Source organism: Antechinus flavipes, chromosome 3, assembly GCF_016432865.1.
Source record: "Antechinus flavipes isolate AdamAnt ecotype Samford, QLD, Australia chromosome 3, AdamAnt_v2, whole genome shotgun sequence".
Classification (NCBI taxonomy): Eukaryota; Metazoa; Chordata; class Mammalia; order Dasyuromorphia; family Dasyuridae; genus Antechinus; species Antechinus flavipes.
Window position 1 is genome coordinate 377959621 of NC_067400.1, and position 15513 is coordinate 377975133.

At 32.0% G+C, this 15513-nt stretch overlaps 1 protein-coding gene across 2 annotated transcripts in view; it reads left to right on the plus strand.

Moving 5' to 3' along the window:
* Window positions 1–15513, plus strand: part of EPC2 (enhancer of polycomb homolog 2) — a 158762-nt gene that overhangs the window by 134254 nt on the left and 8995 nt on the right. For both annotated transcript variants that reach the window (XM_051985839.1, XM_051985840.1), the window contains 3 exons: window positions 2923–3012; window positions 4742–4887; window positions 4982–5325. In XM_051985839.1, coding sequence (XP_051841799.1) covers window positions 2923–3012; window positions 4742–4887; window positions 4982–5325 — 580 coding nt within the window. The remainder of the gene's footprint in view (window positions 1–2922; window positions 3013–4741; window positions 4888–4981; window positions 5326–15513) is intronic.

Sequence of the window (15513 nt, forward strand, 5' to 3'; positions counted from 1 at the left end):
TTTGAATTGAATTGACTAGGTAATACTGTTGAATTCCTTCCACAGACATTCTGAAATGAAAAATACTTAGTTACCAACTCTGTAGGTCAGAGATTATCAAGTGCTATTTATTGGATAGCACCTAACTAATAATTAATTTCCTCACCTTTTTAGGACTAGGTGTATTGACTTTGTTATTTTACCAATATTACTTCCTAGAAGGTAACTTGAAATATTTAACAAATGGACTAAATAGTTGCAAGGGCTGTAAGGATCAAATGTCACCTTTGACATCAAATTGAAGTGCTAAATATTTATCCATATAAATACATCATGAAGTACATAGTGGATTAAATAGTTTTAGTTGGGTTGGCCTAGAAACTTAACAATTATATATAATTTGTTTTTGTAAGAAAGTGCCTTTCTTTATACAAACAACCAACATAAGAAATGATTTTTTAAAGCGGTGACTTGTTTGTACATTTCAGCCTGGCTATATGGATTCAAGAAATGTTAGACAAATTTATGCAGGGTAGATTCATGAGAAATGTCTTAAAGTTTGAAATATATCCATTATTGTTTACCACTGATGCCAAGTCCTTCCCAAACATTTTTTGATCTCATTGTTAGAATATAGGACTAGATAGTACTTGGATATTACTTCGTATGATAATGTTTTTATGCTTAATATATCTCAAAACTTCTGATTAACCACATTTACATACATTTTCTTTTCCCCTTTGTCATCACAAATTCATTCTAAACATATTATAGCAATACTAACTGGCTCTTGGTAGTAGTGACCTTTAATAAATCTTTTGAGGTTCCCTTTTCCAAGGACAATGAATTACTTAAAGTTAAATAGCAATAATAAAACTGTTTGACTTTGTGATATGTGATATCAGAGATCTAATTTATGGTGGGCCCCAATTTCATATAACTTGTTATTGTAATAACTAGAAGTAGCACCAAGTATTATGTTCTTGCCCTGTAGATCTTCATAATATCCTCCTTTTTTTTCCTGAAAATTTTTACAAAAAAATTAATCTTTTATGTAGAAATTTAGAGGAGAGTCTTAGTAAAAGTTCCTTTGTATAAGTACTTGTGTATTGGTAAGGGAGACAAAGGCTAAAACTTGGGGAGAGGGGAAGAATTATCCTGGAAGCAATGGTGGTTATGAAGAGAAGAGGGAAAAGAATGAAATAATTTGCAAAGTGACTAAAAGGTAATATTCGCATTTGGGATTGCCTTTCCTTTCAAGTTTTAGGTTTGGGGCTTTAGTACACTTGACTTGAGGGAAGAAGAATCAAGCAACAGTTAATAGGTCCCAGCACAGTCCTTCAGTGTCTTCAAGTGGGGTTTGTGGAAGTACATTGTCACCTCAAATAGGCACCTCTCTTCTAGAACTAAATCTACTTAGTGCCAGTTTTAGTCAGGTTATTGTTTTTTATAGGTTTTCTGTCTAGAGCCTCTCAATTGTCACTTCTTTCTTCTATCAGCTTTACAATCCTTAATAGACTCCTCAATTGCTGCTTCTCACCTGTAGGCTTGAAAACTAAATAGCCAAGTTTCCATGAATTTTGTGTGAAGTAAGACTAAATAGTTCTGAATGAGAAGGCAAGAGCAGCTCCCTTGTGAATAAAGTACTTGAACTTCAGTGCATATACTCCATTACATCTGTTTTAACTACTCAAAGACCTCTTTTTGCTAACTCCCTGATGTGTTTTTCAATAAGTAAATTGATGGATAGGTAAGGTATCATTAAATCAAATAATTACATTTTAAAGTATATTTTTGGGTATATTTTAGAATCACAATGTCAGCGCTAGAAGGGGTCTTAATCTATCTAATTATTTTAAAGATGTGAATGCTATAGAGTTTGTAACTTGTCTAGATCATACATATTGGCTGACAAAGCTGAGCCTAGAACCCTGGGCCTTCAGATTCTTTGTTCATTGGCTTATTAGACATGCTGCCTCTCTCAGGGCTTTTTTTTTGGTTTTGCTATTTCTCCCCTTAATGTATTCCCCATGTTTTGTTGTTGTTGTTGTTGTTGTTGTTGTTGTTGTTGTTGTTGTTGTTGTTGTTGTTGTTGTTCCTGGGCTCCCCAGGAACTGTTGTACCATACTTGGGTCTTTGTCCTTTGCTTTACTAAATCAGTAAACTATATTTCATTCTCAGCTCTTTCCATTTCTCGTTTCAATCCTATGTCTCTAGGACCCAGCTCTTTATTAAACTGTCTCTGATTTCAACATTGTAGAAATATGTTCAGTTATAGAAATTGGTAACCTGTCTATAACTTATAGTTTTAGTCAGTTGCCTGGGACTATAATACTTAGTGACTTACTTATGATGCTATAGCTAAAATATTTCAGTTATAAAATTTAAACTCAAATCTTCCCGATTCTAAGGTCAGCCTTCCATTTTCTGTACCTCATAAAAGCAGTGTATTAATAGGTGGTAAAAACAGTATATCACTTCTTTATATTTTAACAGAAATCTTTGAAGATATTATCCTGAAAGAAGGGTTCTACAGGTCATTAACTATGGAAAACTTACTGATAACAACATGTTGGAAGTTGGAGGTTTTTGACACCCTTCACATCATTCTATATAAATAGCATCTACTTTGCCTATGTTTAATACTTCTTTCTTTGGTCAATACAGAGTTATCAAGCACTTGAGATGAACTAGACCAGTACTAAATAATGGCATATCTTAAAAGTGTTTTACGTAATTTTTGATGTACTTACATGGCAGGATCTGGACATGTATGGATGACATTTTAACACAAACAGCCTTTAAATAATGTTTTAGGCAGAAATGAAGTCCTTTTTATAATTTAAGTGATCTTTATGACCAGAATTTAGATTTTTAGGAATATTTAAAGCTAGAACTACAAAATGAATTTTTACCTAAAAATGAAATGTCTTCTCTATTTAGGTACCATCACCAGTTTCAGAACCTGAAGAAGAAAATGATCCTGATGGTCCCTGTGCTTTCAGGAGGAGGGCAGGATGCCAGTATTTTGCTGTAAGTACTTTACTTTTTTGTGATATTGTGAACTGGATCAGAAGATACTATACTCTTGATTTGGGAATGGGAAGTTAATAAGCAATATTTATTTAGCAATAAATGGGTGAAGAACAGATGCTAAAAGATAGTGAATCATTTCTAAATGTATCGGGCTCCATTATTTTGGATATTCTTGTTTATGTTGAGTTTTTGGAAAACGACTAATATAAAAATAAAAAACATCAATGTACTTTGACATTGGTTTTGGTTTTGGAAAACCATTTGACTTATGCAAGATGTTAACCTGCATACTTATTCAGATACAAAATATGGCCATGATAATTTTAAAGCTCTTATCTGGCAGTATTTTATCCATCATTTAGTTAGTTACTTGGTTTAACTAGACAGGATTTTTTCCACTTAAATTGTGTTTATTTAGATAAAATTCAGATCTTATTGAACTACTCTACTGAATTTGTACTAACAGGTAAAATGGTTGAAGTACATTTAGTATAACCCCAAAGAATTAATTACTTACACACACACACACACACACACACACACACACACACACACACACACACACCCTGTCAGTCAGCCCAAAATTCTGATTGCTTGAATTTTAAGTAATATAATTAATGTGTAAGGTGTGATTGACTCTTAAGTAATTAAACTGGTTCTCAGGTGCTTTTTGAAGAATCAGTCTTTCAGTGATCTTCAGTCAGATTACACACACACACACACGCACACACACAGACATGTCTCTTCTTTTAAAAATTTTGTAAAGATAACAGTTAAAGGTTGCTTATTGAGGTAGTCAGGACACTAACACACAAAAATTATTTTTTAGAAGAACAAAAGGAAGAGTATAATAGGTGGCTAGTCTTTTTTCATGGTGGGAAATAAGAATTGAAATGCAATTGGTTGAATCATTGTTTTGAACGTAAATGTATAAAATGCTTAAATTTGACCAGTGACTGCTTCAAGAACCATTTCTCATTATTAGAAATTAAGTTCTTTTCTATCTAATTTCCCTAAACTAACCCATCTATAATTTGGTAATAGCACTCCTCCCAAACTTTGACTTCAATATCAGGAATCCCATGGAGTCTTTGAAAAATATGTACCTTGAAAAATAGTTAGTCCAAACTAGAAGCTATTAAAAAATGAATTACTTATTTAATTCTGTGAATTTCTTAATGTAAATTAGAAGCATTATATAATAACCAAGAAAGCCAGTGTGATTACCATTTTCATTAATTGAAATTTAGTGTATAAAATAAGGATGAGTGGCATGTATAAGGAAGTACACTGACAAGTGGGAATTATTCCAATGTGAGGAATCTGAATGGTGAGTGAATTTAAGATCATTCAATTTAAAGATCCATAGAAGAAGCTGACTATGTTTTTACTGAAGAGATGATTTAAAATGGGTGAGAAGGGAAGAGATATTTGAAGATCTATTTTGTGGAAGAGGAATTACATTTGTTTTCTGGGCCCAAGAAGTGCAAAGTAGAAATGGTAAGCAGAAATTGCAAATCTGGCTAGAGATAAGAAAACGCTTTCTAACAGAGCTGTCCAAAAACATTTAGAATAAATAGTCTTTTGTTTACATTTTAGTTAGTTGTTATAATGCTACTAAATTTAGGGCTTTTTAAAATTAGGTGGGTTTTTTTTTCCCCCAACTGTTGAACTGTGCTTTTCATTTTAATCTATATATTTCATTTATTTTTTCTTTTCTTTATAGCCTCGTTCGGACCAAACTAACCATTCAAATGACAATTCAGAGCTGGCAGATTTGGATAAGTTGAGATATAGGCACTGCCTTACAACTCTTACTGTCCCAAGAAGATGTATAGGATTCGCAAGGAGGAGAATTGGCAGAGGTGGAAGGTAAACTATTTGTTTTCCATCTATTCGGACAATGAAAAATAAGGAAAATTTTATAAGACTTTTGTAGTTAATAACTAATCATATTGTTTTTCAGGGTCATAATGGACCGGATTTCCACAGAACATGACCCTGTCCTGAAACAGCTAGACCCTGAAATGCTGAATGGTTTTTCAAGCTCTTCCCAAACTATAGACTTTTCTTCTAATTTCTCATGGACCAATGCTTCCAATAAACATTGTGAAAACAGACTGTCCCTTTCTGAAATACTAAGCAATATCAGATCATGTCGACTACAGTGTTTCCAGCCAAGGCTACTAAATTTACAGGACAGTGATAGTGAAGAATGTACCTCAAGGAAACCAGGGCAGACTGTGAACAATAAAAGAGTTTCTGCAGCATCTGTAGCTTTATTGAACACCAGCAAGAATGGCATATCAGGTAGGCTATCAATTTGTTAAGAATGTAAGTTGTGGAGCTTGAAGCGTGTGCCTACAGTATTAGCCTAATGATTCTTGTTGAAGGAATACAAGCTCCAAACCAATATTTAAAGTATTTCTTTGCTTATTTTTCTGTTTTCCTTTGTACCAAGAAAACTATTTCGTAGTAAGTTACAGTTGTTGAATCCTTCTTATCTATGCTATTTTGATCCAAGTCTTTTCTTTGTCTCTCATTGTTCAAACTAGATAAAAAGTAAGCATATCGAGACCAATCATTTTAATTGTACATAAGCTTGATTTTAAAGTGAATTTTGTTTTGAGTATGCTTACCTGGTATGGTAGCAGACTGTAGTGTCCAGGAAGGGATCCACTATTGGAAAACTGGCTGTGGAGCCCTACACAGCTAGACATTTTTGACCTGTTTGTTGGGGTTCAGTTAATTTTTTTATCATACTATATTGCTTAAATTTGTAAGCAGAATGTAGCTCCTTGTGAGTAACATAGAAATCATATTTTAATTCCCCCAAAGTGCATGCTTTTTTGCCAAATCTGTAAAAGGTTGTAATTTTATTTGAACTATTTGAACTCTCCTTTGACCTAGTTTTGAGTAGTATTTTGATTTTGAGAAGTTGCTCAGCTGTGTGCTCTTCAGTTTTATTTCAATATTCCTGCTATGTACATTGTAAATAACATGGTATCCAAAGACTATAAAAATGTAACATGAATTTTGTTTCATCTGTAGATAATCTTTTCATATAACATGTGTATGTGTAATTTATTAACATTCTTATGATATGTACATTGTAAATAATGTATGATATCCAGAGATTATAGTAGTTGTGGCTTGGCTTATACTGTGGGAATACTCTGTTTCTGTGAAACATATATGTACCTGTATTTCTAAATTATTAACGTGGTGGTGCATTTTAGTATGCAAAATTATATTAAACTGCTTGAAATTGACTTTAATCATTTTAGCTTGAAATTTGATCTCAGTAGGGTTCAATCATTTATCATTGAACTACTTACATTTAAAACTTGGTGTAGAAGTATTTCTTTTAAAATGTTCATGAAAAATTGGATTTCAGTAATTTAAAATAGACATGTGATTCTTCACATTGTTTCCCTTCTAAGTGAATATAGGGGAAAATGACATTATGGTACATAAAATCCATTAATTAATAAAGTTTATGGCCAGTCCAGCATTTTTTAAAATCCTCATCAATTTTTCTTGACTCATCTAAGGTTTGAATAAATATTTAGTGAATGATAAATTTTTGAAGCTGAAATAGATATCCTTCACTTTTAATTTAAGATTGTCTTTGGTTTGTACAATATTGTTTTAAAATACCTAAGCATAGTAAGTAAGAAGGTGTGGTGTATTATTTTACATACAGGTCAAATCTACTTTCATTGAATTTCAAGGAACTTTAAAATTTTCACATTACCTCAAATGGTGTTACAATTTCACCATTAACAGGGCTTGAAAAGCTTTGGTTATACAAAGATATTTAATGTAATGGGATTTGACCAGTATTATAACTTGTTAATTTGTAAAGAAATTATACTGTGCCAGGGAAATACTGCTTATTATTTTTTAATATGATACAATTTAGTATGGGAACATACTTTTAATAAATTTACCATGTATTAGCAATTTCTTTTGCCAATCAATGTTAGAATACATAGAAGAATAAGACAGGCTTCTTGGCATTGTAAAATTTACAGCCTATTTGAGAAGAAATCTGGTGAATGGAAGACAATCAAGGGTTCCTCTCTGAGAGGAGTGGCACAGGCTACTTTCCTCTCTTAATTTTTATAAATAACAGTGCTGTAAAGTGGATTGAATGTGTTGTAAGATCAGTATGAAGTGCTTTTATTTTATTTCAAAGGAAAAAATGATTACTTGGGCTAGAGAAAAAATATTTTGCTTTAAAGTTCTAGGATATTATTATTTAATTGCATATCACCACAAATTGAGAATTATAAATGTTACATGTGTATGTGTGTGCTTCTCAGGAAACTTAAATTCAGACAACTTTCTCAGCAGTTAACATTTATTCAAATAAAAAAAATGTGTCATAGAATAATAGAAATTTTATCTTTCCTACTTGATAGATCAAACATTCTTTTTCTTATAGATGATAAATACTGTATATTAAACATATTGTGATTTTGTGTTTCCCTCAAGAACTATAAAGCTAAAGCAAATTATGATTGCATGATATGTATAAGTTACTTTTCCCCTTAACACAAATTGGCCAAGTAAAACTTTGTACTATGGAAAGTATTGGACTAGATGTTAGTTTTGCCTCAAGCACTTAATCTTTTCTGAGAATTAATTCCCATAGCTCTAAAGTTTTAGCAATATTAGGCAGAAGAGACAGTCTTCTGTAGGCAGTGGAGCACTGCAATCATTTAGAAGATCTAGATGAGTGCCATTAATTGTGAACAGCAAATAGTTTAATTTCAGTGAGCTTCAGTGTCCTGATCTAGAAAATGTTGAGTATACTTTCATTATATTCCTCATAGAATTATTGTGAAGAAAACATTTTATAAGCCTTAAAATAAGATACTACTAATTATTATTCACATATATAAAGCATTGTATATGTAGTATATATCAGTAAGGTACTGTAAATGTTCTTGCAATCAACTTTGTACATGGTCATAGAATATTAGAGCTGGAGTGAAACTTCAAGATCAACTAGTTCAACTCTTTCATTTTATAGATCAAAAAATTGAGGGGAAATGACTTTTAATACATTGATTCAATGACAAAGACAAATAGATTTCAGGCTTCCTGGCTCTCATTCCCATGTTCTTTTCATATTATACAGTCTTTAGTAAGAGGATAGATAGGCTTTTTTTTTTTTTTTAATTATTTTGGCTTGTTTGGTTATGTTATGTCACATTATGTATGTTACTTTATGTTATGGTATTCAGAGAGTTCAATAATTCTTAATTTTTTTGTCCTATTTCTGGCTTAGTTGTTTCACGATACCTTATACATTCTTCTAGTTTTTTCAAGTCTTGACTTTTGTTTTAATATTTCTTGTTGCATAGAATCATTGACTTCCACGTGGTCTCTTCCAGTTTTCAAAGAGTTTGATGTTTGGATGAGATTTTGATATCTGCTAAGCTTTAATTCTCTTTCCAATTCTCTCTTCCATAGTTCTCATTTCTTTTCCAATTTCTTTCTTCTAATGTTTTCACTTCATTTATAAAAGGTTTTTAAAATTTTAGAAATTCTAGTCGACATTGTGGCCAAGGGTGTGTTTTAATTTGAGACTTTATTTTAGATGTTTTGTAGTCATGCTTTTCTAAGTTTCTGTTTTTGAATCTCCTTGTCACTAAAAGAATGTTTTGGCATTTTTGTTTTTGTTTTTGTTTTTTTTTTAAATGTAGGGTTCTTTATTTGTTTGCTCATTGTTTACCAGCTTACTTCCTGACTTCAGACTTTATGTGAGGATAAACTTTGAACACTTCTGGAAGGAAGATCTGTGCCAGTCTTATCATCATTGCTTTTTTGAGATATTGAGTTGTGTTATACCAGGACCGCAGGGACAACTCAGCTCAGGCTGGGGACCTGCAAGTCCCCAGTGTCCCTAAAGTGATCTGACTCATGATAAAATCTGATAATTTCTGCTGTGGCCATCCCTACTTCATTCCCTTCCCCCCAAAAAAAAGAAAAAGCCCCATTGCAAATTTTTCATCTGTGTTTGGATATAAGCAATAATGAACTGCTATTGGACTCAGCCCCTATCAGCTAGTTAGGAAACTCTGATTGTTCTGAGAGATTGATTGATCGCAAGCTTCCTTTGGTCTGGGATTCCTACCCTGATATGTCCTCTGTAGAATTCAGGTTATCTAGAAAACTGGACTACATTCTGTTCCTAAAGTCTGAGCTACATAGTTGCTGCTTGCATTTGACTTTCTGATACACAGTTCAAGGCTCCTTACTTTATAGTGACACTCTGGGCATAAATCCTATTTTCATTCTTCTCAGAATCTGTGACCCGAGACTGCAGTAGTAGATGACAAAGCTGCCAGATGATACTTATTCCTGTTGCAGGTTCCGGTATGGGTCTGGGATCTCATTTTGACTTGATACACAGCCTTTTTCCTTTTTTGCTGGAGTGTTCCATTCAGAGTGCTCCCGATCTCCAGTGTTCATAGATATCTTTGTCTTCTCATACCAAACTGTGTTGCAAAAAAGACTTGCTGTTTAAACAAAGTGGGGGGATGAAGAGCAAGGCAGAATTTTTATTACTAAAAACAACAATGTAGAGTCCCTCAATGAAGCAAACATTACATTTATTTTTGGCATGAAAAAATATAGAATCAGTTTGTTTTCAAGTTCTCTTGTTCCAGTTAATTTTTATTAGTTGAATTTTGGTTTTTATCTGTAACAGACACATAATTTTTTTTTTTTTTAAGGAATTAGCAACCTTTATTGTGGATTGGCCTTCACCTTAGCTCAGTAATTCTTTTGACCTTGCTCTTGACTTTGAACCACAAAGTTTGAAACTGATTCAGACAATGCAGTCTTATTTATGACAGGAAAGAGGCTAGTCCTTGTGATCATATTCTAATGAAAAAATAAATTTGTAAACATTCCATAGAGAACAGAAAACTGGTATCAGTTAGCATTGCTGTTGTTTTTTAGGAATAACTCCCAACTAATACGAATCATTCTATGATAGGAACAAGCCTGGTAAATCCAGGAGAAAAAAGGTCAATGATTAGCATAATAGGATCATAGTTTTAAAACTGAGAGGGACCTTAGCAATTGTCTAATCATCTCATTCCCTTATTCTACAGATGAAGAAACTGAATCCCAGACAATTTGTATTCTGTCTGCATTCATCTAGGCAGCCTTTAGCATAGTTGGGATTTGAACTCAGATTTTCTGACTTCAGCATACTTTCTACTACACTTAACATTATTCTTTCTCTATATCTGTTTTGACATTAGCAAAGTCGATATTGTATGATGATAGCTGTTATTAAAAAGCTAAAATTTGAACTAACCCAAGAGTTCTTAATATGAGGTCCACAAACTTTTTTGGGTGGGGTGGGGAGGAGAATAATTGTTCATGTCTGATTCGTCACAATTCTGTAAACCATAATGTCTGTGGGATTTTCTTAGTAAAGATGCTGGATGGTTTGCTATCTTCTCCAGTGAATTAAAGCAAACAGAAGTTAAGTGGCTTGCCTGGGATCAGTCACAAAGCTGTTAAGTTTTTGAAGACAGATTTGAACTTGGGTCTTCTTGACTACAGACCCTGTACTCTACCCACTGAGCCAACTAACTGCCCTTTTCAGTAACAATATTTCAATGTAATTAGTTTCTTTTATATTTCCTTTTCCTTATGTATTTTATTTTATGCATTTAAAAACATTGTTCTAAGAAGGATTCCATATGTTTCAACAGACTGCCAAAAGGGTCCATGACACAAAAAAATTTAAGAACAACTGTTCTAGACTGAGTTAGTTTAAAACTGACTGAAGGAATCCAAAGTCCTTTTTAAGTGGAACATGTTCAGTCCCAGAGCCAGTGTTTGTATTTAAACCAAGCTTAATTTTGGAAATGCTTTTTTTGTTTTGTTTTAAATATATCATTCAGCTAGATGATGAGAGGTATCAAGGCTTTGGGGAATGGGCTTAGAATACCAAATGACTTTGGTAAATAAGAATAAAATACAATATAAGGTAGTATACATTTAAGGTGGAAAACCTTCCAATGATATTGGCATATAAAAAGAAATTTTTATAGTCAGTGAAAAGGAATATTTCCTGACAGTTAAGTTCTAGAACAAGCCTCAAGGGAAGTTTAAAGTCTCCCATCTCTAGGAGAGTATGATCTTTTAAGGATAAATTCTCACATATAATAGCTTACTGTAGCCCTTAAAAAGATAAAGAAAAGCTCCTCTCAATGTTTTTCCAGTATTTTAATTTCAAAATTTTAGGACAATCTATGGGAAATGTCATCCGTTGAAAATTGAGGACTTAAAAAGTTAGCATGAAAATTAGGAATAGAAGGTCTACCTTGAGTTTAGGGAAAATTATTTGAATTTCTTCACTTAAAATATAAAAAGTATTTCCTTAAAGTTTTGTGAAAAAAAGAACTGGACTTAAAAAAATAATTAGAATAAAATATTACATAATCTATAAGTGGTAAAGAGGTAGGGTGATAATAACCATTTGTCAGCTTTGAATTATAATTTGAGTCTTGAAAGAAATAATAAGATCACAGATTTTTTGGAAGAGATTTTTTCCATGAAGTATGTAAATGTAGATTTTTAATACTGTTTCAAAAGTCAGCAGTAGCCTTCCAGTATTAAATTAGGTCAATTGAATCATGCCATGAACGTGTATGGGAATGTGTTTTTTTTTTTTTCCTCTTCATTTTATTTAGTATAGGGTCTGATATATTTAATAAGATTTTTATGTCCTCAGTGCAATAATGTCCCAAGAAAATTCTTGGATATATAGTGGAAAAAATATTTTCCATTTGACTTGGCAGTTTTTTGAGTAAAAGCTTCTATTTAGTATCTCAATATATAATTTTTCTTACAAAATTGGTAATCATGAAGGTAGTTTAAAGTAGTTAGAAACAAAATAGAATTACTTCCTTGTTACTGTGATAGCACACTTAATAAAGGCCTTAAATGTAATCTGTATCACTTTTTTTAGTTTCTCCCTTAGGGAACTTTTTTTCTGTTTATTTCATAGAATGAAATTCATATAAATTTCAATTTTGATTCTAACTTGAAACATACAAGTGGTTTTCCTATGGGTAATAAAAGAGAAATTGCTTTTGTTAGTAAAATTGCAGAGGAATAGTATAAAACATGATAACATGATCAGGCAGCCAACACCCCAATTTGAATATCTTTTTTTGTATTTGTGTTTCTTCATAATCATTTAGTGCCTTTACAATTTTCTCTTTAGGCCAGTAGTTAGTAATTCAATTGCTGTGACTTTCATACAAATGCTAGTGAATTAGGGTTTTCATTCCTAAATATCTAATGAATGTTTCTGACTTTTATAGTAAGTTATGCCCAGAAAAATAAATCTGACTAAAAGAGAATAGAATAAATTTCCCTGGGGGAAAAAAGGTAACAAAAGAATATTCTTTGAAAAGAGTAGCCATGATCTTAAGACAGTCACCATTGGGATGTTGACTGATTAAAGAATTATCTTAGCAAGGGAGGCAATCATGGTGCAGTGGAAAGAGCATTGGATTGGAACTTTGAATTTTCTGTTTATTACTTAAACTTCCTTAGACAAGTCATATCCTCATTGCATCTTGATTTCCTTACTGGTGAAATGAAGGATTTGAACTAAACAGTGTCTAAGGTTCCATCTCCTTCTGAAACTTCTCTTGTCCTGTAATATAATTGTTCTGTTCCCTAAAGACCAAGAAACTTTAAAAAGAATCAATTTCTAATAACAGGAGTGGAGAGCATTCCCAAGTACTGCTCCCATGGTAGAAAAAATATCAAAGAATATTCTTTTAAAAAAGTAAATTTTTGCAGAAAAACACAATTCCAAGTCCTGTGACCCTAAGAACTAGTGATTACTACCATTAGAGACTTTTCTCTCATTTTTTCTATCATGGGATAATGAATGTGTATATATGATTTTGTGACTGTTGCTAATTACTGTTTTTATCAATTAAAATACAATTAGGTCATCTTTTATATAGTATTTTAGATTCACAAAGAACTTTTAAAGATTTTATTTGATCTTCATCATAATCCTGCGGCATACAATGCTATTCTTTTCCTTGTTTTATAGATGAAGAAACTGAAGTCCAGGGATTAAGATGACTTGCCTTAAGCGTAACACAGATTTTGCCATAAATAATTTAAAAGTGAAAGACAGCATGGTATAAGAGAATAGGGAGCTAGCCTCAAAGTTTAAAAGACCTCAGTATAAGTCCCACTTTTAATACAAACTGATTTTTATAACTAAGCAAATCACTTAGCTTCTTGGCAGCCAAAGGCAATATCCTAGACCATCAAATTGAAGGATGATGCTTTAGTACATTAGTAGAGAATTTTCTCACCAGGAGTTCCCTATACAAATAAAATCTTTGAACCACCTCTTAATCTACATTTTTTAAAGTAATTTTTTCTAACTTATTAGTATTTTTTAGTAAAACATTCTTTTAGCAATAAAATTTGGGAAAAATTATAATACAGTAATCCAAGGTAATAGATACTTCAAAAAAGAGTCAGATTTCAAATATAGCCTACAGTCAATTTCAGTTTTTAAATATGGAGAATCAGTGATCATTTGGGTAGAGATTAGAGTTTAGTTTTCTATCCTGTTTCTAAATTAGCTAAGTTTACTACTATATTCCCATTTTTAGAAGATGGAAACAGAAAAAAAATTCTATTGGTAGCCTAAATTATCTCCTCCCCCCCCCCTTTCTTAAAAACAATCTATTAAAATGTAAATTTTAAATACAGAAATGTACTTTTACATTCCCATTTCCTATCTATGTTATTCAAGGTTCAAAGAAAATTTGCTATAATGTAGGCAAACTATTCTTTCTCATTTTTTAAAAAAAATCCATGCTTGACTGAGGGCCAGCTTAGCATTTAACCTATGACTTATTAAAAGGGAGCAGTAGAGAAGAAGCAAAAGGGAAGAGGTCAAAGAAAGAGTGAATGAGATAGAGGAGAGATTTGTCTTTCTCATTTTTTTTTTTTTTTTAGGGGCAGCTTTAATTAAATTACATTTGTGGAAAGACCTAATAAGCATTGTATTTAGGGGAACACATATTGACACACTTATAAATGTATTTCTTGAAAATTCTATTTTATGTAGGTCTTGGTTTTGTGTGTGTGTATATGTGTGTGTGTGTGTGTGTGTGTGTGTGTGTACATATATATATTCTTTATAATTCATATTCTTTTTCACTTTGAGATTTTACTTTTTTGTATCATATGTACTTATATGTTTCTCAAACCTTTTCCTAAGTTCGTGTATACTTGAAATTTCCATTTCATTTTGAAGGTTCTGGATTTTAAATTAAAGCCTTATTTTTGTTATAGTTTCAAAGTTTTTGTTACTACTTGCATTTATTCCAGAAAAGGATGATATGAAGAATTCATTTTGTTGGTAGTTCATAAAGATGACTTATGTGTTACATAAATAGTGGGCATTAAATCTTTATAGTGAGTATTGTAATCTCAGATTGTTGAGTTTTTTAAAAATAGAAAAATGTTACTTGAAAGTTGTTTTCCCCATCATCTTTCAATAAAAATTCTGTTGAGCATGTTCTAGAATAGCACTGTAGATTTCTAGAGATGTGGTAATAACATAGAAGGATTCTATTAAATCTGAGACTAGATTTCTTAAGTCTGCCCTTTAGAATAGCATTGACCCATATATGGAGACTATAAAACTCAAAATTTTTTTTTTTGAAATCTTTGGAAAAGATTATGTTTTAAAGAACTTGGAGTCAAGAATGCATAACTTTTGCTTTGTGCTGCCATTGTTCATTTTCATAATAGATGGATTATGACACTGGTAAATATGGGAATAATTGGCAAAAGATTTAAGGTCTACTAGCCTAAGTTGAGTAGTAAGTAATCTATATTGTTGATTGTGATGATTATCACTTTTCATACATTATGATGTTTTGTCACTTGTTTTTCTATTGATACCCTCTGTCCCCCCCACATGTCATTTTATTAACTATAATGAAGTATTGTTTTTCTTTGTGTCTTTCCTGGTACTTCATGTAGTGCCGTGTACTAAGTACACGTATTAGCAAATACTTATTTTGTGATTGCAAATTAAAGGCAGAATAAGAAAGAAGGAAGGAACGCAAAAAGAAAAAATGAAACAAAAATTTCATTGTGATACCTATGAAACATTTTGATAAAATCTTCAATAATGTATTTTGGGGCACATTTTGTCATAGGTTTGTGGACTCTAGTAATTTTAAAAATGAGTGTTAAATGGGTATATAAAGAACAGTGGAGAGTCTTGGTTGGGAGGGAAGGCAGGATTTTTGTCCCAGTTCTATTTCCTAATCAGCTCTGTGACCTTGGGCAAGTAATTTAACTTCTTTCTATAAACTCTTAGTTTTTCAAATCTCATTCATAAAGTAAAAGGATTGAAATAGATGGGCTCTAGTTTGCATTTCTGAGAGAATATATATTTAT